This window comes from Budorcas taxicolor, chromosome 2, assembly GCF_023091745.1.
Source record: "Budorcas taxicolor isolate Tak-1 chromosome 2, Takin1.1, whole genome shotgun sequence".
Taxonomy (NCBI): Eukaryota; Metazoa; Chordata; class Mammalia; order Artiodactyla; family Bovidae; genus Budorcas; species Budorcas taxicolor.
The window spans coordinates 7357073-7379899 of record NC_068911.1 but is presented as its reverse complement, the minus strand read 5'-3'; the positions used below and the strand labels follow the sequence as shown (position 1 = coordinate 7379899).

Here is a 22827-nt window from a genome sequence, read left to right as displayed (position 1 = left end):
ATACACACACATGTATCCATTCTCCCCTTCAAATGCCCTTCCCATCTAGGCTGGCTGGGCAACTTCTTTTACTCTCCAGAGTCTTATTTTCTCTTCTGCAAGAAGGGGGAAATGATCCACTTTCATAACTATCTTATTAGAGTTTCAAAAGATGGTGTGAATGAAAAGGCCAACTGTATCTATCCTTAGAAAGAAAGCAATCAGTAGGCTTCAGCTAACTTTAAAAAATGTGTGTGTGTCTTCTCTTGAGCCCCTTGATTTCCTGGGGGTAGAGATCAGGACCCCTGTGATAGAAGAGATTAGCTAATTAGGTCTTCAGGGAAGAAGCCCTGAAACTCAGCAGGTGGGACTGGGGCTCTGGGACAAGGAAGGCCCATGTCTGGCGCTGGCAGGGTAGGACCAGGCTTCCCGCAGATGCTCCAAAAAGGCATCTTTACTGAGTTAAGAAATTCGATCTAAAGCAGATGCTCAGAGCTGGCAATGCTTGCTGTCTCTCCTATTACCAGGACCCAGAATTATAACACGGCTTCCTACTGAGTCCCTTGCAGTGGGGGGTTGTGTGGGGGGTGGGGAGGTATGCTTGCTATGCCCCCAACTCCCATCTGTGTCAGGAACTAACAGGGCCCTGTGAGTAAAGGCTGATGCAGGCTAACGAGTAACTGTTATTCACATCGCAGCTCTGCCTGGGGGGAGGGGCTGGGCTGCTGGAGTGAGGGGAGCTGAGGTGGCAGATATGAGGTGGCCCAGACCTGACAAAGGCTCTGGGGCCCCTTCTGCTTCTTGGCTGGAAGGCCAGGTTGGCCTGGGCTGCATTTAACATTCAGGAATCAGACCTGGGCTCTTTCCTGGAACTGGCCTGTGGGCTAGGGCCTAGGTCAGGAGAGGGGAGGTGTGAGGCATCCCCCTTACACACACCTTCCCCACCTCCCCACCTTGCACAACCCCACAGGAAGTGCCATGGGCAGAGGAGTTGGCACAAGTTCGGCAACTGCCTGCCCCCCATCCCCCGCACTCTCACCCCTTATGCCGTATCCTGAGACCACCTTAGAGATTAGCCTCAGCTTGGCCTGACTGTCTGGGCTCCCTGCCTTTCTTGGAGCCAGGGGAGTCTTGTACTCAATCCAGGGAGGAACTAAATTGGGAGTGAGAAGCCCAGGGCTGTAGAGTCTGTCCCCATCTGTGTGGACACTCCAGGCTTGCTTCTTGGGCTTCACTGCCCACTATAGTGGGGAGGGCTTGTCCTCTCATGGACTGGCCACCCACTATAGACACACTGCCCACCCACAGTGGACGCACCACCCATGGGATGCACACCGCAGGCCCCACAGAAGAGGCCTGAGGCTCTGACCAAAGAGCTTCCCACTTCCTGCCTCCACCCTTTGCGTCCTCGGCCGCTGTCCTCTCCATGAATGGCCAAGGTCCTGGCCGGTAGCCAGAGCTGTCTGGACAGGAGGAAACCGGGATGTGAGGAATGGCGGCAGCAGGAGGGACGCAAACACTGAGTCCTCAAGAGCAGAAATTCCACCGGAAAGGAAACAATGCACAGGGGACGGAGTCACCTTCCAGGGGCAAGGGGGCAAGGAAAGGGCCTGGGCTTTCCTGCCCCAATCAGGCAAACAACTCTGGGGAAAACCCGGTGAATTGTCTTCCAGGTGTGGGCACTGGAGTAGAAGCCCAGAGGTCTGGGTCCTGCTTTGGAGCAACTGGGAGAAATGGCCCCTGTTCCTTTTTCTGGCTTTAGGCAGATGAGCTCCCGGGGTGGGGATACAGGGTCGCCTGCCAAGGTCAGGAGGATCCCAGGAGAACCAAACGAGCGTCTGGTAGAGAAGCCCAGCTATACGGGGACAGCCACAGCCCCCGAATGGCCAGGTGGCTGCTGGAAATGAAGTAAGACAATTCTAGATTCTAAGGCAGGATTTGCAGAACCTGGAACCTGCAGGAGCTTCACTGGGGATGGACGAGGTCATAGCCAGGTCAGGGTGGAGGCCAGCCCTGAGTCCCCCACTGTTCGGGGAAGTATGCTGATTGAAACCACCCACCCTGGCCAGACACCATAGTAACCATCTGTGTGAGTGATTTTACGACAGGAAGTCCTGGTGAGGAACATGGAATTAACCAGCCACTACCAACCAGAAGAGATCAGGAAAGGTCAAAGGGAGATGTCATGTGTCCTTCACCTCCCAGAATCCTCTTCAGTGGAATCCATCTTGGTTGAGTGATACATGCACCACCAGGAAGAGCCCTGAGTCAGAATGGTTGGCCAGAGGCAGCCTGGAAACTAATCCCATCACCATGAAACCCGAGACTGAGCCACATGGCAGACCAGTTCTCTTGGGTTCCCTGACCATGCTGCTCTCCACGTGGGTGCCCCTTCCCAGTGAAGTTTCTTGCTTTGTCAACACGTGTGTCTCCTTGGACAATTCATTTCTGAGTGTTAGACAAGAGCCCCCCTTGGGCCCTGGAAGGGGACCCCCTTCCTGAAACCTCAACTGTATGTGATACCAGAGGGTCAAGTTCCTCCTATTTCAGGACCCAGACCTGACTGGTATTTAGAAAGAGCAAGAATGTGGCAAATCCCAGAGCTAGAGAGAGAAGAAGCCTACATCTGGAAAAGACAGAAAGGAGCAACCCAACAGGACTGCAAGGCCCCTAGCATCCCAGAGTCCCATGTGGGCAAGCCTGGATGAAGGATGGATACTGAGCCTTTGAAGACTCATGCCCAGCAGCCTGGGTTTGTGATTGCCTTGTTAGTGTGTTGATACAGCTTCTGATCTGCAAATTAATTCCTTTCTAAAGCATTGGGGTCTGTGTGACTTTTTGTTAGAGTTTTAGGAGATGCTCTCTTTCCCAAACTACAGGCTAAGGTATGCTGAGTGGTTGCTGTCTGCCAGGCTCTGGTTTTTGTTTTGGTCGTACCATGCAGCATGTGGGTTCTTAGTTCCCCGACCAGGGATCAAGCCCATGCCTTCTGCATTGGAAGCTCACAGTCTTAACCCCTGGACCACCAGGGAAGTCCCACACCAGGCTCTGTCTGACTCTCATCACCTTGGTTCATTCTCCTACAGCTCAGAGTCGGGGATGACGCTGTCTGCACCCTACAGATGAAGACACTGACACAAAGATGAGTTGAATTTCTTGCTTGAGGTCACTCAGCTAAAGAGAGGAGATGGCTCCAGAGCCCTCAGCTCTTAACTAGCCTCCATCCTATTTTTCAGTGCCTCACAGGTCCCCCTAGCTGTCCCCCTGCACGCCTGTCCCCCAAACCTCCCAACCCAAAATGGGACCAGGCCCTTCCCTCACTGCGCTTCACACAGCCACCTTCCCATTGCCCTTAACTCTTTTTTTGGGGAGGGGGTTATTTATATTCAAAATTTCATTGGAGTCCGGTGGCTTTACGGTTCTGTTAGTTTCTGCTGTAGAGCAAAGTGAATCAGCCATACATATACATATATCCCTTCTCTTTTTGGATTTCCTTCCCATTTAGGTCACCACAAAGCACTGAGTAAAATTCCCTGTGCTATACAGTAGGGTCTCATTATCTCTTTTATACACAGTATCAACAGTGTATCTATGCCAATCCCAATTCATCACCCTTGACTCTTTCCTTTAGAACTCTTCCGATCCTGGTCTCATCCCCTGTTTCCCCTCAGATCTGCTACCAAGCAAGGAACAGATTCCCACTCAGGTCTTAAGGATTCACCATTTTAAACCCTACTGAGTCATACTCGCTTTGGAATTATGACATTCTGTGCCTTGGTCCAGCGGTTCTCACGCCCTACTTCACCTTAGGCCCAGCCAGGAGCTTCTGAAAAGTCCTGAGATCCAGACTCAACCCTGACTATTGGAATCTTGGACTGGAATCCTGGAATAATGGACTTTGATTTGTTTTTCCAGCTCTTTGGATGCTTCCGAAGTTGAGACTGTGACCTTTAAACCCAATGAGCCAGTGACCTGAAATGTTAGGCCCCTGATGCCCTGGGGTGGCTGTTGGAGGCAGAGACTCCTTTTATCGCACTGGATTGAGTCTACCTGACAGCTGGTCAGTGTTCCCCAAGGCCTGGAGGCTGGGTCACCTGGTGACAGGGAGCTGCAGCCTCTGGCGGTGGGCGGTGGGGGGAGGCCAGGTGTGCTGAACTTTGACCCAGTTGCTCCATGAGCAGTTTGAGCTGGTTTTCTGCTACCTTGAACTTCCAGTTCGACTCTGATCTGGGTGGAGAAGTGAGAGAGGAGATGAGAAGCTAGTTCAGGGCTGGAGGAGCCAGAAGGTGCTTAGAATGTAAAGAATGAAGGCCACTATCATAATTGTCCTCTGCTGGCATTCTTGGAGAGATACTTTCGTCATGTTTTCTGCTCGCGAGGAGAATATAAAAGTGCTGGAGCTGGAGACACGGCTTAGTCCTGGAGAGACTCAGGACCCTGTTCTAGAGAAAGACGGGCATTTCTAAAGTTAAGGGGCTCCAAAGAGGGTTGGGCCAAATGCCTCCTGAGTGACACATGAAACCAGGCAGGCAGCCAAGGCCTGGGGCAGGTGAGGAGAAGTCCAGCCGAGGGGTGTAGGGGAGTGTGACAGCCTCGAGAAGCAGAGAGTCATTTGGGCGGAAGGACCCCAAACAGAAGGCTGGGAGATTTGCTCAAGTGCGCGCGCGCGCGCGTGTGTGTGTGTGTGTGTGTGTGTGTGTGTGTGTGTGGCCCAACAGCCTCACGGATTGATCCCTGCCCACCTGCCCAGACCTGCTCTCTTAGTCAGTCCCTATGCTGGAAGCTTCTGCCCCTAGGCTCTGGGGCGCTGATGAGGCCTCTGTTATTCACAGCCCAGACTGACAATGGCTCCCTGGGGCCCATTCCCTCTTTCCCAGGATGCAGCCCGGCCTGCCAGCTCACCACGCTGTGAGGCTGGCCCCAGAGCCAGCAGCCTCTGGCATGCCAGGGTCGGCAGGAACCTTGGGGGCCCTGCAGGCAGAGACCTCGCCCTCCTCCTGAGTCCTCGGCTCCACACGGGCCAGCTCTGTCTAAGGACCAGGCAGTCTGGGGAAGCAGAGGAGCCGTTGTCTTGTTTCAGGGTCTAGCTCTTTCAGAAGGGACCCCAGGAAATTAGGCGGCATCCCTTCTCATCCTGAGCTCCCATGTAAAAAAAAAAATTTTTTTCTGACTTCTTCTCTGTGGCACACTGGCTTCTCTTCCAGAGCATGAGCTTAGTTGCCCCCCAGGCATGTGGGATCTTAGTTCCTCAACCAGGGATCAAACCTGCATTTCCTGCATTGGAAGGGGGATTCTTAACCACTGGACCACTAGGGAAGTTCCTCTGAGTTCCTGCTTTAGAAACCATTCTGTTCTGGGTGTGTCAATGTCTGGATATAAAGCTGAACCAACAGAGCGGGGCTCTGAGGGGTTTTCTCCTCCAGTCTTCCCTCTTTCCAGAAATGGCATGCCAGACTCCATCTTCCCTGTGCTGGTAGCTTACTCAGGGAAATGGGGGTGGAGGTGGGAGCTAGATGGAAAGCCCCTGACTCGGGAACTCCCTGTTACCACTTCTGAGAATCCCAAGGGGCTGGTAGGTGAGGCGAAGAGGTCGTGTTGTGTCTAGCACCCGGGGGTGAGGGAGGGGGTGGGGGCTGGTTTCCGGGCTGAATCAGGTGGTGAGCTGTGCAGCAGGTGGACGGCCCAGGGCTGTCTCTCGGGCCCTGGGGTGGAGATTCCCTGCCCTCTGACAGGGCTTTCCTGTCCGGCAGACCGTTAGTTCTGCTGTGTCTGGACTCACATGTGTTTGTGTATTTGGCGGAGATGGAGGAGATAGGCCTCACCCAGGGCCCTCCCCCACCCTCAGCCTCCCTGACACTCTCAGCAAGCCCAGCTCAAGGATGGGGAAGAGGACCCAGAGCGGTGGGAGTGAGAGAGGGGCCGGGATCTGAACCGGCCATATCTGTCCCCTTTCCATCTAGACCAAAGATTTCCATTTTCCCCACCCATTTCTTGCCTCTGGAATGTTCCACCTCCCCTGCTTTTCTTACGAAAGCCAGCTATCCACAGAGACTCCCAAGATGCCTCACCTTCTGCTTCTTCCCCAAAGCCTTCCCAGCCTCCTCCAGGCCACCCTGGGCTATCTCTCCTTTGAACTGGCTCCCTCGTAGGACCCACACAACCACACACTCAGCCCTGGATTATTCACACGAGTTTGCTTTGTTTTCCCTACCGGCTTGTACATCGTTTAGAGGTAGGGACCGGGTGTAACCTTTCTGCCTGTGTCCTGTGATACTGCAGCACGTGGGCGGGACAGCCAAGTACCTTAAAGTTAGCATCGCCTTCTGAGAATTCAATTAGGAGGAAACTCAGTTTAGGAGAGGATATTAGCCCTCTGTAGAAATTACCTAGGAGACTGTCTGTCTGTGAATATTCCAAATCCAATTAAGGAGACCTGGGTGAAACCTCAGAGGAGCAGATAAGGTTGTGATTGCATTTAAACGAGGTAACTGCATTGTCTTCTGCCCAAAGGAAGATGCCAAGACGAAGGGAAAGTTCCTTCTCATCATAAAGGCAGATCCAAAGAGACCCATCTTGGTGCCAGGTCTCCAGGCCTTGCAGGAGAATTGGTGTTGCATCCCACAAACTGCTTCCCTGGTGGCTCAGACAGTATAGAATCTGCCCGCAGCGCAGGAGACCTGGGTTTGATCCCTGGGTCGGGAAGATCCCCTGGAGAAGGGAATGGCAACCCACTCCAGTGTTGCTGCCTGGAAAACCCCATAGACAGAGAAACCTGGCGGGCTACAGTCCATGCGGTCGCAAAGAGTCGGACACGACTGAGCGACTAACACTTTCACTTTCCACTTTCCCACAACTGCAGTGGCCAGGACCCAGGAAGGGTGTGTCCAGAGGTGGCGAGGACGCCCCAGACTGTCAGCTAGTCATTAAGATCATCCGGCACCCCGGCTTTCTCCTGCTTCCATGCTAAAGCCACATTCTGAGGCTCCCGGCAGAGATGAGTCCACGTGCCTGGGAATGTCCAAGCCAGCATTTGGGGTCTGTAAGCTATTCTTTGTGTGTCCACTTTATGTTGAAAGTGGACCGACTCTTTGCGATCCCGTGGACTGTAGCCTGTACAGTCCATGGGACTCTCCAGTTTTGAATACTGGGGTGGCTTGCCATTTCCTTCTCCAGGGGATCTTCCTGACCCAGGGATTGAACCCAGGTCTCCTGCATTGCAGGCACCTGAGATTGGCTGGTCCAGGGTGCACACATGTAGCCAAGAAGCAGGTGCTGGGCTGTGATGAAGCACTGTGTTAGAGCCACTGTGTCTGGGTGACAGGTCAGCCTTCCCCCCGGTCATGCCTTCCCTGGACATTTTTTTTTTTTTGGAACTAATTTAGTTGGCTGCACCAGGTCTTAGCTGTGGCATGCGGAATCTCTAGTTTCGGCATGTGGGGTCTAGTTCCCCAATCAGGGATCAAACCCTGGGCCCCCTGCACTGGAAATGTAGAGCCTTAGTCACTGGGCCTTCAGGGAAATCCCATTCCCAGACATTTTTGCACTTGCTGTTTGCACTGGTTACTTAGAGGCAGAGCCCAATAAATACCCGCTGCATAATGGCCTGAGCGATAGGTGCAAGGGGTGTTTTGTCTCTCAAAGGATCGAGAGAAGACCCGTGGTCCCAAGGGGTGGGTGACAGAAGGAGGGAATGGGTGGCCTTGGATCAAACATCTCTACGTGCCAGGCACTATCTGAGTGCGTTTACATCCTTCATCTTTTTTATTTTTAAAAATTATTAATATATTCTATTGGAGCATAGCTGTTTGGCAATGTTGTGGCAGTCGCAAGTGTACAGCAAAGTGATTCAGTTATACATGTATCTCTTCTTTTTCAAATTCTTTTCCCGTTTAGGTTATCACAGGCTATTCAGCAGCATTCCCTGTGCTATACAGTAGGTCCTTGTTGGTCATCTATTTTATTTATTTATTTCTGTACGTTCTTCATCTTGCCTATTCATCCGAGAGCCTTCGTGCTGTTGTACCACACCCATTTTACAGATGAGGGACGGCGGTTCAGAGAGGTGAAGGAGCCTCTGCAGAGGTCACCTGCTTAGCCAGCGGTGGAGCTGGGGTTAAATGGGGATCTCCTTGCCTTGACTCCCATTATTTTGGAAAGGGAGGAAGAAGCCAGGGCGGAAGGCACATGTGACTGTGTGTTAGGAGAGGGGCCTCGGTGGGGAGAGGCGGACGGGAGGTCGGGGCACTCCTGGAGGGCTCTGCTGCTTGCTCATGCCCAGCATCTGCCCTCGGGGCGGGGGACAGACTTGGCCACTGTGATCCTGTGCTAAGGATTAAGTGGTAGGAAATGAGCTTCAGGGAAATTCCAGGCTTGATTCTCTAATGAGGCAAAAGTTGGCATGATGCCCTTCCTAGGAACACCCTGACAGCAAGTCCCCCACACTCGTGGGCTTTGCTAGAGAGCAGGCATACACCTCACCTAAACACACCGGCACAGATGCCCAGCGGGCCCGGCCACAGGCACAAACCCACACACGGGGCGTGGCACTCACTGCTTCTCAACATCTGGGCACAGATTCTCCCCGACAAACCCCAATCCAGCTTCCATCTCCCCCGATGGACCACTTCCAGCTGATGCTCAGACATCCCAGTCTCCTTCCCTTCCTCTCCCGCTGCCTCCCCCAGGCCTTGGATGGAGGAGACCAATGGCACAGGGTCTCCCTGAGCGTGGACATGCGTGTTCTCAAGTCTCTGCAGCCTTGCCCCTGCTGCCTGGTGTTCTCCAGTCTCTACTCTCTTCTCCTGGGATCACACAGGAGCCAGCGGCTGGCCTGGGGCCAGCTCCCAGCACTTTCCCCGGGGGCGATGATGCTCACAATGCCTTCCCGGGAACCACACCCCAGTCCACCTCTCCTGGGAGATGTTTTACTTTCTGTCTCCCTTTCCACTAACTTCCCACATGACACCATCACACCCCTCCAAGAGATACCTTTGCCCCAGAGTACAGCGTCTTCTCAGCTGTAAAAGGCTTTTTCTGGAAGAGAACCACGGAGACACAGGAGCTGAGAAGGAAACTGGGGAGCATGGTTCCCCCTGCCTGAGCCCTGCAGGGCCGGCCTGGAAAGGAGACAGTGCCTGGAGCCCTCATGCCTAGGGCTGCATAGGCCCTTCCCTAGGTTCTAGCTCAGCTCCCACAGATAAGTGACCTGGGGAGTTCCAGCTGCCCTGGGCTTGGGCCTAGGAGCCTCCCACGTGGTCTGTGGGGTGTCGGTGGTGGGGGCCAGCTGCAGGAACAGTAAAGCCCTGGGCCAGGTCTGCAGGTCCCAGGCAGGGAGAGCCAGGACCAGTCTCCCCCGTGGCCCGCCCTTCTGCTCCCGTGTCTCCATGGTTCTGCCAGGAAAAGTCTATCTGCTGACAAGAAGCTGTACTTTGGGTGGGAATGGAGTCGTGCAGGAAGTTGGTGGAAATGGAGAGAAAGAAAAAAAGCCTCACTCAGGAAAGATGGACTGGGATGTTTTGCAGTTACACGGAAAAAAAGAGAAATGAGTTGTTTTTTTCTTTCCCTTTCCTGAGAACAAAGACGATAAAGAGAACAATGAGCAAGCCTGAATATTCCTAGTTAGTTGTTTTGTTTTTTTTTTTTTTTACTTTGGACTTCCCTAGTGGCTCAGGAGACCCGGGTTCAATTCCTGAGTCAGGAAGAGCCCCTGGAGAAGGAAATGGCAACCCAGTCCAGTATTCTTGCTGGGAGAATCCCATGAACAGAGCAACCTGGCAGTCGATACTTCAGCTGCTCCTGACTCAGCACGTCTGTAACTAAGCTTGCTTTTCTCCCCGCTAACTCTGCAGGAGATTCACTTCGCACCTGTTTTCCTTTGACTTTATGCCTAACGCATCCTGTATCTGGTGTTTGCCCTTACAACACCCTTCCCCTTGTAGTTACGTATCAGAAAGAAGGCCACAGAGCCATGGAACTGTCGGACTCAATTACTGGGTTACTGACATCGGCCTGTGACTGTTTTTCGACAAGATCCAAACACCTTTGGTCCTCTTCACTGACCCCCAACTGCGAGCCCTCATCTTATATAAGCCCCTAGACTCCTCCCCTAAAGGACTTCCCTGTAGCTCAAATGTGTAAAGAATCTGCCTGCAATGCAGGAGACCAGGGTTCGATCGCTTGGTCGGGAAGATCCCCTGGAGAAGGGCATGGCAACCCACTCCAGTGTTCTTGCCTGGAGAATCACATGGACAGAGGAGCCTGTCAGGCTACAGTCTGTGCAGCTGAAGAGTCGGGCATGACTGAGCGACTAACACACACACAGAGACTCCTCATGGAACGTGGGCGCGGTTCTTGAGGCACATGAGCCTTCTGGGTTCCCCTCTCTGCCGGCTGAGAGTTAAAACCACCTTTCTATTTCCTCCAAAGCCTGTCTCCATATTTTTCATTTGGCTTCGGTGGGCAGCGAAAGCCAAGATTTTGGCCAGCAATAGATGTGGCTCCCAGGAAGGCGTCGTGTGCCTCACCTCGCCAGGCAGTGGTAGCGAGTTGGCCCCAAGCCAGCTGTGGCTGGCATTGACCTCTGCCCAGCTCCTCACCCAGCTCCTGGTGACCCCGTTTACATAATGTAACCTCACCATCCCCATCTTTAAATCAAGGGTGATAATAAAATGTACCTGCTGGGCTTTATTAATACAGGTAAATGCAGAGCGGATGGAGAGAGAACTGCCTCTCAGGGTAAATGTCCACACAGAACTTTCATTCATTTGTGTATTCATTCATTCAGAGTTTACTGCACCTCACACACTATTCTACAGGCATGGGATGTGTTAGTGCACAAAACAGGCAAAATGCCCCGTCCTGGGGCTTGCATTGTATCTGGGGTAGAAACTGGGGAAGGAGACAATCAACCATAGGCAGAATAAATAATCCTATGAAACAGTGTGTTGGGAGGTCAAAGTGCTATGAAACAAAGAAAGAGTACAGAGGAGTGAGACTACCATCTTTTTTTCTCCAGAATTTGGATCATTTCACTGTTACTCATGCTTCCTCCTAAGGAAAAGGGATAAATTCTTTTTGCCTGCAGGCCTGCCCCAGCAACATTTCCAGCTCCTGCCCTTGTTCGATCCAACCATGTGAGTGAGTGATAGGGATGAGGTTTTAGCACAAATTCCCTCATTTGCTCTTTTCACTCACCAGTATTTACAGAACACCTGATTATGGAATGTCCGGTGTGAATCAGAAGTTCTTGACCTGAAGGGTTTTGCAGGTGAGGACGCGGGTGAATAATCGAGGTGAGAAAGTGGTCAGGGCGGCCAGAGATGGGGCAGGGGAAGCGGGCGCTGGAGGGGAGAAGCAAGCCGTCTGAATGCAGCCACCCTGCGCATGGACCTCCAGCCTCCACGCTGGGTTTTGGGGCCTGTTCGCTGGCTCCTTGCTTTGGCTCTCTTCTTCCAATGAGCCTGTCCCTAACGTAGGGTTCAAGGCAGAGAAAATAGATGCTGCTCTTTCTGAAGGGGAAGAGACATTTTCTGAGTTGACCCGGAAGCAAACGCAAGACCCCAGAGCCCAGCTCCCCCGACCTCAGTGATGAAGAGACCATCTGTCCAGCTGTGTGCCTGGCCTGTGACACGGCCCCACTTCCCCACCCTGCAGTCTGTGGCCTGGCCACTCGCAGACGGGCCCACGGCCATGCGCAGAGGCCACGGCCTGCTGCCTCCAGGCCGGTGACTTCTCTAGTGCAGAGGAGAGACCCAGGCTTGAGGGAGGAGGCTCGGCCGCATGGCTGGGGACCGAGGCCGCGTGTTTCTGACCACAGGCACAGACGCTCCGCCTTGGGGCTTTGGAGCTAGAACAAGTCGTCCTCGCAACACTCAGCGCTCACATGGACCCGCAGGCTCTCCCGCGCCCGGCCCCCTCAGCTGCTGAGTCACCCTCCCCAGGGCTCACAGAGGCGCCGGTCCAGAGCCAGGCTGAGTCATTAGATGATGAATTGCAGAATTCTTATTCAGGCTGTCACCGCAGCAGTGGTGGGCCCTCATCCCCACCTCCTGCTTCCCCACCGGGCCACTTAGAGCATTCTCTTATCACTTGTCATAAGAGACAAGTGGGGGAGGGGGTGCCCTGGCAACGAGCACAAGGCAGTCTCGGGGTGCACGGGGCATTGCCGAGCTTCCCTTTCTGTGTCTAGATTCTGGACCTGTTTGGGGATGGGTCCTGGCCTGTTAGCTCAGGGAAGAACCTGGGATCTCATTTCGTTCAGCTCTCTCATCGATGAACGAGGAAACAGACATGGGCTTAGGATTCAGAGCTGCTCGAAAGGGCGGCTTTGGGGTCAGAAACAAAATCTGCTTCTAATGAGCAAACCTCCCAGGTCTAGGGTTCCGTGTCTCTAACACAGTGTTGGTGGTGGCCACTTCCATTTTGGTGGTCGATGGATGTGAAGCACAGGGAGGGAACATTCGGTAACTGCTGTTTGACCCCTGCATTTGATGGGGGAGGACAGAGGTTGAGTGAATTGGAAGGAAGGACCAGAGATCTTCCTTCTTCCTGCTCAGGACTGAGAGAGGAGGGTCAGGGACTCCTGGAGGGACTTTGGAGAGCAGGTCAGAGGAGGTAGGTTTGGCCAATAGGTGGATACCTCCCAGCCCGGCAGGGGCCACCATGGTATCACAGACACAGCAGGTCAGGTGGAGCCCGCAAACCAGAAAACAAGCAGAGACCAGTGATGGGCACAGCCACCCTGACCTGCGCCCTCACTCACCTCCTTTACACACAACTTCGGGGGTCCTGCTGGGCCAGATCACCTGCTGGCTCCCTCCCACGAAATGTGAGCCTGGAAGATGCAGACCTCTGCCCAGAGGGCCCCTCTGTCCCACAGAGGCAGGCATGGCCTGGGATGAGGATGGGGGAACCACAGACGATGACAGGGCCGATCACCCTGCGGCTGAAGTGTCTCCAAGGACTCCAGGTAGCATCTTCGCAGTTATAGCAAGAAGGGACATACTATCTGATTCCCTTCCCTACCTGGGTGTTGATCGTTTCCCACACACATGAACCATCTGAGAAAAGGTTCACATTTTTCAAAGGAATTTATTAAGAAACAGGGGGGAAAAAAGATATAAAGTACACAATTAAAGGAATGAAAGAGTTTACAACATAGCTTCTTCAGGCCAGTGGCAACTAAGAAATATTTGCTGGGCCGACACCAAGGGTACGGAGGCCCCAATTCCATTTTCCATCCCATTTCTGTGGGCTGCTAACCCAACCAGCTCGAAACTTCCTCCAAAGAGAAGTCAGATTGCCTTCCAAACCTCCCCAAACTACTTCCCAATTGCCTTTACGGCCCTTCTCTGCCTGGTCCGATTCCTCACCTAGGCTTTGGGTGAGGTCAGCCAGACCCTGCTGAGCCTTCTCCACTCTCCCAGTCACTCTATTCCCATCTGCATGTTTAAATGAACTACATTCATGAACCGGTTGGGCTGGTTTGGTCAAGTCACCTATTTCTCGAAGCCTACATCTGAACTTGACCTTTCTCTTGTTGGGAGCAACTTCTTGAGCAGTGTCTCTCGCAGCTCCCTGCCCCGGTTAGTCCAAGGCTACCCTCTCCCCGAAAGAACTCTGTCCCTCCGTCCAACCTCCCACTTAACTTCCAGGTGGCTCTAGTTCTCAGCTAACCCGCCGGGGTGGTGGTTTAGTCGCTAAGTTGTGTCTTGACTCTTGAGGCTTCACGGACTATAGCCCACCAGGCTCCTCTGTCCATGGGATTCCCTGGGCAAGAATACTGGAGTAGGTTGCCGTTGCCTTCTCCAGGGGAATCTTCCTCACCCAGGAAGTGAACTCTTCACCGCTGAGCCACCAGGGAAGCTCGGGAGAGATGATCAAAATACCTTGACATTGGCACGCACTTACCACATCCTGCCCAGCTCAGGTCACCAACCTCATCAACTTCCTTGGAAGATTTCTGACTTCTCTCTTGGACATCGGCCCCATTGGAATATTATCTCTGTAGATTATCCTATGAATGGCTTTATAGATACAGTAATAATAAGACTAAGGCAAACGGAGAGCGACTCCCTCCCAAATTGTTATCTTCTCTTACCCAAAACAAAAAACAAAAAACTGGGCTACTCTTGCCATTTCTTCTACATGTTAGTATACAGGTTTAGTATAGCCTGATTCTCAGCTGGCTTTTAGGAGCAGAACTGAGCCTTAGCAAGATGGCCATCGGTCCCTTCTGCACCTACGGTCACTGTTGAGTCTTAGCAAATGGCTTCTTCAAATAAACACTGGAAAGCAGAACTGAAGAGTCTCCTCCAACAGAGAAGCAGGTAACAGCTCTTCCCAGACATTCTCGAGTCTCTCCCTCACAATACATGCATACCACATCCCCTTTCAAGCTTACCCTGACAAAAAAGCATTAACTCAGTACTATGAATACAAGTCGGTTAAAATTTTTCCTAACCAAGACCTCCAGTTTGAGCTTTAGGGTGTACAAAATTCTTCTCCATGCCTCTCAGCCAGTCCTCACGCTAACCCTGTGAGGTTGGCACAGTGGATATTATGATGGGTATTTTACTGATGTAGAAACAGGTCCACAGAGGTTAGGGAGCTTGACTAATATTACACAGCTGTTTAGCTGGAAGAAGGTGAAAGTGAAAGTCGCTCAGTCGTGTCCGACTCTCTGCGACTCCATAGACTATACAGGCCATGGAATTCTCCAGGCCGGAATCCTGGAGTGGGTAGCCTTTCCCTTCTCCAGGGGATCTTCCTAACCCAGGGATTGAACCCAGGTCTCCCACATTGCAGGCGGGTTCTTCACCAGCTGAACCACCAGGGAAGCCAGCACTCAACCCAGATCTCCACTGCCTCTCTTATTTCGAGGCACAAAAATACGAGCGAGGTTCTCTACTCCTCTTTTCTCTACCTAAATGGCACCCTCCTTTTGTACACAATCTGGGAAGTCCCAAACAGGAAAAGGAATGATGGATCATGTTAACTGTCACTGTCCACTGCGGGGGTGTGATGGGGGGATGTTGTATCTTTCATGATGTTCTTGATTTCTTAACATCTGTAGTTGAAGCAAGAACTCTTTGTCCGGTGCTGGGTGGTGCTTTCGGCACCAGGATGTTAGGATTCCCAGGTCACAGTTGGGAGGCTGGGGATTTTCCTTTCAAAATGATGCTCAAGTGCTATACTTCCCATCCATTTCACATTTCCCCAGTGCCGTGTGCCTCGCCACCTCGACCAAGCCCTTCACCTGTCAATCGCCCCAAGCCTGACTTCCCAGGTGTCCCCTGCAACTGCTTCGTCTTTACAATATCTGTGGGAGTCTCTTCCTGTATCCAGGTGGTATTTCCCCTCTGAAGTTCTCTATTCCCACCTCCTGGCTGGAGCCATTCCAACCAGCCTGGCTCTCTGCACACAGTTCCCATGCAGCTCTGCAAAACTGTTGTTCTAACCTGAAGGTATTTATCCCTTAGAGGCCAGAACGCCCCAGGACACATAAGCAGGACACCCCGATTTCATCTCTTTTGTGACTCAGAGTTGAGTCACGCTCCTGGAGGCTTAAGATAGGCTGAGTCCACAGTGCCCCCTACTGGAGATTTCCCACAAGCCAAGGTTTTGGACACCTTGGTGGGTCCCACTGTTTGCTGCTGCTGCTGCTCAGTCGCTTCAGTCGTGTCCAACTCTGTGCGACCCCATAGACAGCAGCCCACCAGGCTTCCCCGTCCCTGGGATTCTCCAGGCAAGAACACTGGAGTGGGTTGCCATTTCCTTCTCCAATGCATGAAAGTAAAAAGTGAAAGTGAAGTCGCTCAGTCGTGTCTGACTCTTAGCGACCCCATGGACTGCAGCCTACCAGACTCCTCCATCCGTGGATTTTTCAGGCAAGAGTACTGGAGTGGGGTGCCATTTACTAGACACCAATTCACTCCACAGATGTTTACTGAGCACCCACTAGGAGCCGTCACTGTGCTGATTCTGAAGAAGACAGACGCAGTCTCCCCACTCGCGCAACTCACCCTATACCACCTGGTTCCATAGAACCACAACTCGGTTTCCAGTTGGTCTGAATGAGCTGGTGAACTCAGTAACACCGTCTCTTGCCTCTGGACACTCCACAATGACAGATCATCCATGGGAATGCCTGACCACTGCAAACCTTCCCAGGGCACATTCCATGGTCAGCCACCAAACAGGCCCCTGATCTGCTGGCCTTTCCTCCCTGCTGGGTCCAGACTCACTGGGATTCTCCCCCTCACTCCTGCTCTACCCCTACCCCCGCCAGAACAGTCTCATTTATTCTGACATTCATTTGGAAATCCAGGAGTTATTCTTGAATATCATTTATAGAGGTGTATTTTTCTGCAGTAAACAGTTAAGCATATACGTTATTTAATGGACAATAGTAACTGAAGTAGAAATGTGCATATATGAATAACAGTATGAAATAACTCAAAAAGAACCCAACCTCCCCTGTCACTATTTACACATTTTGAACCTGTTTACACTCAGTAAACTATTCAGACATGCTTTTACCTTGTTGCTATAATGATGTGATCAGAAATCCAAAAGCTTTTTTTTTTTGCTTATGATTGCATCACAGAACATCACACTCGTCTAAATAGTTCTCATAGTTGTCATACATGAAGGCAGTAACTCACTGTCCTGCTAGACCACAATCAACTTGGCTATTCCTTCCAGAGCTGAGCTGTTTCCTGTCAATGACTATAATACAGCATGGTCACAAATACCTATCTGCAAATCCTTTTTCTTTTTCAATTCTTTCCCCAGAATGTATTCCCCAATGTGAAGTAACTTCATCTTACAATCATTTCTTTCACTCCTGTCAAGTCCTGCCAAACCCATCTCCAGGAAGCAGCATTTAGCATGCCAGGAGCCTATTTCCCCATGATATAACTTCAAAAATATTTTTTGGATGAATGCAAATGGTTGATTTTCTTTTTCAATTTATGTGTCCTGGCCTGTGTGGATTCCCTTCTGGGGACACAACTTATTTGGTCCTTTGAACCAAGTAGATCTCTTTAAGCCACTGTATACCCTGGAGACTCAGCTCTCAGATCAACACTCTGTAATTTCCTCCCCTCATCGATTTTTCCTTTAATCTTCATTATGATTTGCTGTGCACACATCTCAAATTTTTATATAATTGAATCCATCCACTCGACTTTGATTATTTCCCCCTTCACTTCATGAAACAAATCAATGGCCTCCCTGGAAAAAGATTTTCTTTTCCCTCCACCTAACGTCCTGTACTTTCCATCTGGACTTGTCCAAAATCTCTCTGGTTCCCATGACCACTCACAGCCCGTGATCCTTACATTAAGATTCCATTTGGTCATCTCTCAACAGCCCTTGGCTAACCACGGCCACCTCAGTTCCACCACTGCCACAGCCCATGCAAAGGGCCTGTGGTTACGGCTCACTTCTGACACGACCCCTCCATACAATGTCCACTTCTCCACCCATGTCAGCCCCACTACTGACTTCTCAGGTCTTCCAACTGGTTTGGCCCTGAGTTCCACACCTAGCCTCTAGGATTAGGTGTGTTCCCCACCCATAATAGCAATACAGCCAAATGCCTTTAACACCTTAGTTCAGCCAGAATTTCTCAAAAGGAATTGTGCTGGGAAACTAAGAAGGGGCTAAATATCAACTCCAGGAAGTATTAAGACATCAAAACAGAAGAGACTTTATATTCTACAGAGGTCCGACCTCAGGCTGGCTTGGAGGTGAGAGGTGAGGGAAGTTGGGACGGTTAGCCCCCGGTAAGCCCTGCGTTTTAGACTCCAGCCCTACCAGGCTCCGTTTTCTAACAGCACATTCTCTTCAGGGCTTTGAGGTAAACATGCATTGCCCTGGGGTAGTATCTGTACTTGGTCCCCCACAAAGCCCACCCTGTTCTTTACTGGGGGATGCCACTATCGGAGGAGGAGCCTCAATTTCCCGGCTGTGGCTGAAGGCAATGAATGACCTCAGCCCTTCCATCTCTGCGGCGAAAGATGCCATTGACTGCCGGGTTCAAAATCTCAGGCCCCTGCTAACCTAGCCTGTCCCCTTCCAGCTGGAGAAGAGTGGGTTCTCAGCTCTCTTCTGCAAAGTGCATAATCGACATACCCTGAACCCTTCTTGGCTCCAAGGACCGTCTCTACCCACCTCCCCAAGCCCCTCCTGGGCCACCCCATCAGGAATGGTTTTGAAGAACGCAAATCACAACTAGTTTACATATCTTGGAAACCTAGACTCTACAGTAGCGGCAGTGGCACTCACCAACCCCCCCAACCCCAACTCAAAAGCAAGAGGCATTAATGCCCAGCACCTCTCCAACCCCTCCTCCTCTGCTTCTGAGAATTATGGTCATGCCAACCCTGCTTGGTCCCTATCCCTGCACCTGATGAGGGGTTTGGCACCTCACATTGTGAAAAGCTGTCAACCCCTGCTCTCTGAGAAAATGCCCTTGGCCGCCACATCTCCTGGGCGGCCCTGCCTGCCTTCTCCCCACCCTTTTCCTCCCCCCCACCCCCCGACCCAGTCCCTCCCCAGTCCCAGCCCTTTAACTGTCAAGAGGGCGGACCCGAAAGACGTGGATGGTCCCGTTACTGAGGGACACGACCAGGTACCTGCCGTCCACCATGGTGGTCACCCGGGGCTTTTCCAGGCCGTGATAGGCCGTCAGGAAGTCGCCAAGCAGCGAGCCCTTCGGATCAAGGATCACTACCTTGTTGACCTCACGAAGGGTCAGAAAGATGTAGCCTTTCTTATCCACGGACACGGAGCCCGGCTGGCAGCCATGCAGACCGGGTCCCCGGTATTCCCCAACCACCTGACCCAGCCCATCACAGACCACCAAGCTATTCTGCTGCCAATCGGACCCTACAAAATGGCCCTGGGGGCTGGTGGTCAGGAACACCAGTGCCCGCAGGCCCCGGTTGGCCTTGCCCCCAGGGATGAACCGCGTGGCCAAGCTGCCTTCCATGTTGTACACCTCCACGTGTCCGGACACGCTGACCGCCACCCGGTCCCCGCTCGGCATGGCAGCCACAGCGTGGCTGGCCTGGCAGAGGCTCAGCGCCCGGCGCCACTGCACCTCGCCATTGTGGTTGATGAGATAGAGCCGCGCGGCCGCTGAGAATGCCACGGCATCCTGCAGGGCGGCCACACTGCATGGGGAGCAGCCCTCGGGCACAGGCACCGCGCCCCTGTAGTCGCCATTCAGAGAGAAGCGTTTTAGGGCCCTGTTCTGCTCATCCGCCACCAGGATCTCCCGGGAGCCAAAGGGACAGAGCCCAGTGATGCGGGGGGCACGCTTGTCCCCGGGCATCCGGGTGGGGAAGGTGCAGAAAAAGATGGGCCTGGGGAGGAGGCCGGAGCCCTCCAGGTTTGGCCCGGGGGCAGGGCTGGGCTCCCGGGAGATGGACTTGAGCCTGCCTTTGAACTTCCTCTTCTTGTTGGACCTTCCGCCCCCCCGGGCCTGGGTTCCTCCATCTTCCTGGGGTGTCTGGGCTCTGCCCTCTTTCGGGGTCTTGGCTCCATCTTCCTCGGGAGTCTCGGCTCTCTCCGCCTTGAGGGGCTGGGCTTCGTCCTCTTGGGGTGTCTGCGCTCTGTCCTGGTCGGGGGTCTGAACTCCATCCCTGCTCTGGGGCTGGGTTGCATCACCTCCCTGGCTTTGGGCTCCATCCTTCTCGCTGTCCTGTGGCTGCTGCTCCTCAAAGGAGAGCCTCAGCAGGTGGCAGTTCTTGTCCAGGAGCCCAGGATGCAGTTCCAGCTGCGGCAGCTGGCAGGGAGTGGGCCCAGGCACCCAGGGACAGCCCTGCAGTTGCCGGAGCCGCTGGGCGATCGCCCCCTCCAGCGAGAGGATCTCAGCCTCGCGCCCCAGGCTAAGCACCCGACGGGCAAAGGCGGCGGCCTCCCTGGCCACTTGCTCCCGGCCCTCCAGCTCCCCCAGGCGCTCCCGAGCAGCCTCCTCGGCAGCCTCCACGTGGGCCCGCAGTTGCCCGAGCACCTCCTGCTTCTGGGCCAGGAGGGCCCTGAGAACTCGCTCGGCCGCCTCCTCCACCTGCGTGACCACCTTGGACGCCTGCTCCCGCAGCCGGGCCAAGGCTTCCTTTTCGGCCAGCCGGGTGGCCTCCAGCTCGGCCAGGTTGGTGTCCACGCCGGCCAGCAGCTCCTCGAGGCCGGGCCTCCGGGCGCGCACAGCCTCAGCCAGGGGCAGGCAGGGGTGGTCCAGGTGGGGGTCCAGGCGACACTCTCGGCACAACAGCTGCGAGCACGGCTGGCACAGGAAGCGCAGGGCCTCCCCTGGGTGCTGGGGACACTGGGCTGCCTGGCGCTCCCGGGCCTCCTCATCGTACCACCCGGCCCTATAGCCCACCAGGTCCACCACCCGATGGCTGTGGGTCTGTCGGGTGCACCGGTGTCCGTCGGCACAGGCCTGGCACAGGTCATCGGCGCAGTCCAGGCAGCGGGCAGTGGCTGGGCCCCCGGCACTGGCGCCCCCCATCAGGGGGCACAGGGCACAGGCTGGCTTCCCTGCCCGCAGGTCGCCACCGGCCCGGGCCTTCACCAAATCCAGGAGTCCGTTGACAAAGAAGTTGGTCTTGAAGGCGACCACGCCCGCGGGCGGCAGGGGCACAGACTCGCGGCACTCAGGGCATCGGAGGCGGCCGCCCTCGGCCAGCTGTGCCAGGCAGTCCTGGCAGTAGGTGTGCAGGCAGGGCAGCGTTTTGGGCACCTGCAGTTGCTCCAGGCAGATTTTACAGGCCAGGAAGTCGCTGCTCAGGGCCTCCAGGAGGGATGGTGAGGAGCCCTGGGAAACCATCCTGCAAGCAAGAGGTTGAGGGCATTCCTGAAGTGGCCGTCCTCTGCCCTCCCACCTCTGCCCCATACTCAAGCCCCACCAGGTCTGGGGTCTCACCTGAATGGCCAGGAATTTTCTTGTCGTCTCTGGAGCTAAAGAACCGCCTCCCTCCTCTGTACACACGTTCAGAAATGTGAAAAAGTAAAAGCTGCCTTCGCGCGTGTCAAGCCCTGCGAGATCGGAAGAGACCAAGGGGCCAGGCCTTAGAGAGCCCATGGGGTAATGATGGGTTCCCCTGCCCGCCCGCCCTGCCGCTGACAAGCCTTGTGGCACATGGGGTGAGAGTCTGGTGTGAACAGACCCTGAGGACCCTGCTGTGTGTGAGCTGCCGGGGTGGGGGTCGGGCAGGGAGGACACAGCAGAGGGTCTACGGAGGCAGAGTCCCCTTGACTCCTGGCAGGTGGGGCGGAACAACGGGCTTCAATTGCCGGGGCCCCAAGTCCCAGGGCCCCAAGTCCCAGGGCCGGGTACACCTGCCTCCCGGACCGCCCCCCCTCCCCCTCCGCAGCGGCATCACAGGAACTGGGGGCCCCCTAACTTCCTGCCCCGACGGCCCCGCAATGGGCTCTGGAGACGTCAGAGGGGCGGCTGAGGGGAAGGGGCTGCCCGGCTCTTTCCTTTCAGCTTCTCGGATTCCGGGTCCGAGCCCCGGCTCCCCCAGCCCTTTTCTTTCCGCCCGTCTTGCTGCTGGAGGCCTCCTCGTTTCCGAGGAGCCTCTGGAGGGTCGGAGTCACGTGAGGCTCCGTCTGCGAATGCCCCAGCATCCGGCACAGTGGCCAGTGAAATACTTGATAAAGAAATTTGGGGCGTTTCCCCCAAACTTCCAGAAAGTAGCGGCTGGGTCGAGGGTCGGGGCGCGCAGCGCTGAGAGAGTGGGAAGGGGGTTTCCCAGGGAGACCTCAGCTCTCTGGCCCCGGAGAGAGGCGCCTCCCCTCTGCTCCCGCCCTCTGGGTCTCTGTCCCCTTCCCCTCCCGTCCTCTTCCTCTGGCCGTCTCCCTTCCCCCAGCCCCTCCAGTCCACCTCTCCCTCAGGCCGCCCCCCAAGCCCCCTCCTTACCTAGCTTGGGCTCCAGGACCCAGAGCTGGGGGACCCCCCGCCCCAGCCCTCGGAGACCCTGATGCGGCTGTTGCCGGGCTCCCGAGAGAGAAACAAAACTGAAACTAATTGTACTTCTGCAACTTCCGTCCCAGGCCCGGGACACGGACTAGAACCGCCGCAGGCCCCGCCCTCTTCCCTCCCCAGCCTGGACCTCTTCCTCGGGAGGGGGCGGGGGGCCTTCCCCCAGCGGCGGGGCGCAGTCCCCGCCCGCAGGCTCCCGGGCTTCGTGCGGGCTGGGTCAGCTGTCGCGGCTGGAGTCTCCGAGGTCGGCCTGTCCGTTTGAGCCTGGGGATTTGCTCAGCCTGCTAAGTGTGTCTGTCGCAAGGGCAGGGCAGCTGCCTGAGGATGTATCCTCTGAGGGAAGAAATGAGAGATCTTAGGTGATTCTCGGAGACGCACAGTAACCAGAGCCCCGGCCTCGGCCAGGCTTCCAGGGCTGCGGCATCCAGCCCTAGGGGAGGCCCTTCTACCCCAATTCTCTGCTGAGATTCTGGAGGGGGTCCTGGAGGAGGTGTCCCTTGAGATGAGTCAGAAGAGTGCAGAGGGGTCGGGGAATCGTCAGAGGAGAACGCAGGGAAGGGCATTCCAGGAATTGGGAACAGCAAGGTGGGCCCAGAGGAATGAGACACCACATACTCTGCGGGGGCTCCCAAGTAATTCAGGATGGTTTGTGGGAGAAATTACGGTTGCCAGGGGGAAGGATGGGGGAAGAGATAGGGAGGCTGGGCACGGGCGTGTGTACACTGCCATGTATACACTGCCATGTTTAAAATGGACAACCCACAAGGTCCTACTGTATAGCATAGGGAACTCAATGTTATGTGGCAGCCTGGATTGGAGGGAAGTTTAGGAGGGATTAGATACATGTACAT

The 22827-nt window shown here is 54.4% G+C and overlaps 1 protein-coding gene across 1 annotated transcript; it reads right to left on the bottom strand.

The window, feature by feature from the left end:
* Positions 1-18553: 18553 nt before the first annotated feature.
* On the bottom strand, positions 18554-20818 carry TRIM56 (tripartite motif containing 56). The gene has a single exon (XM_052636240.1). The coding sequence runs from the start codon at positions 20816-20818 to the stop codon at positions 18554-18556; it is 2265 nt and encodes a 754-aa protein (XP_052492200.1).
* Between the last annotated feature and the right edge of the window lie 2009 nt (positions 20819-22827).

What these genes read in the sequence shown, in the direction of transcription:
- TRIM56 (XM_052636240.1), bottom strand. Translation starts at nt 20,818, where the DNA reads ATGGTTTCCCAGGGCTCCTCACCATCCCTCCTGGAGGCCCTGAGCAGC.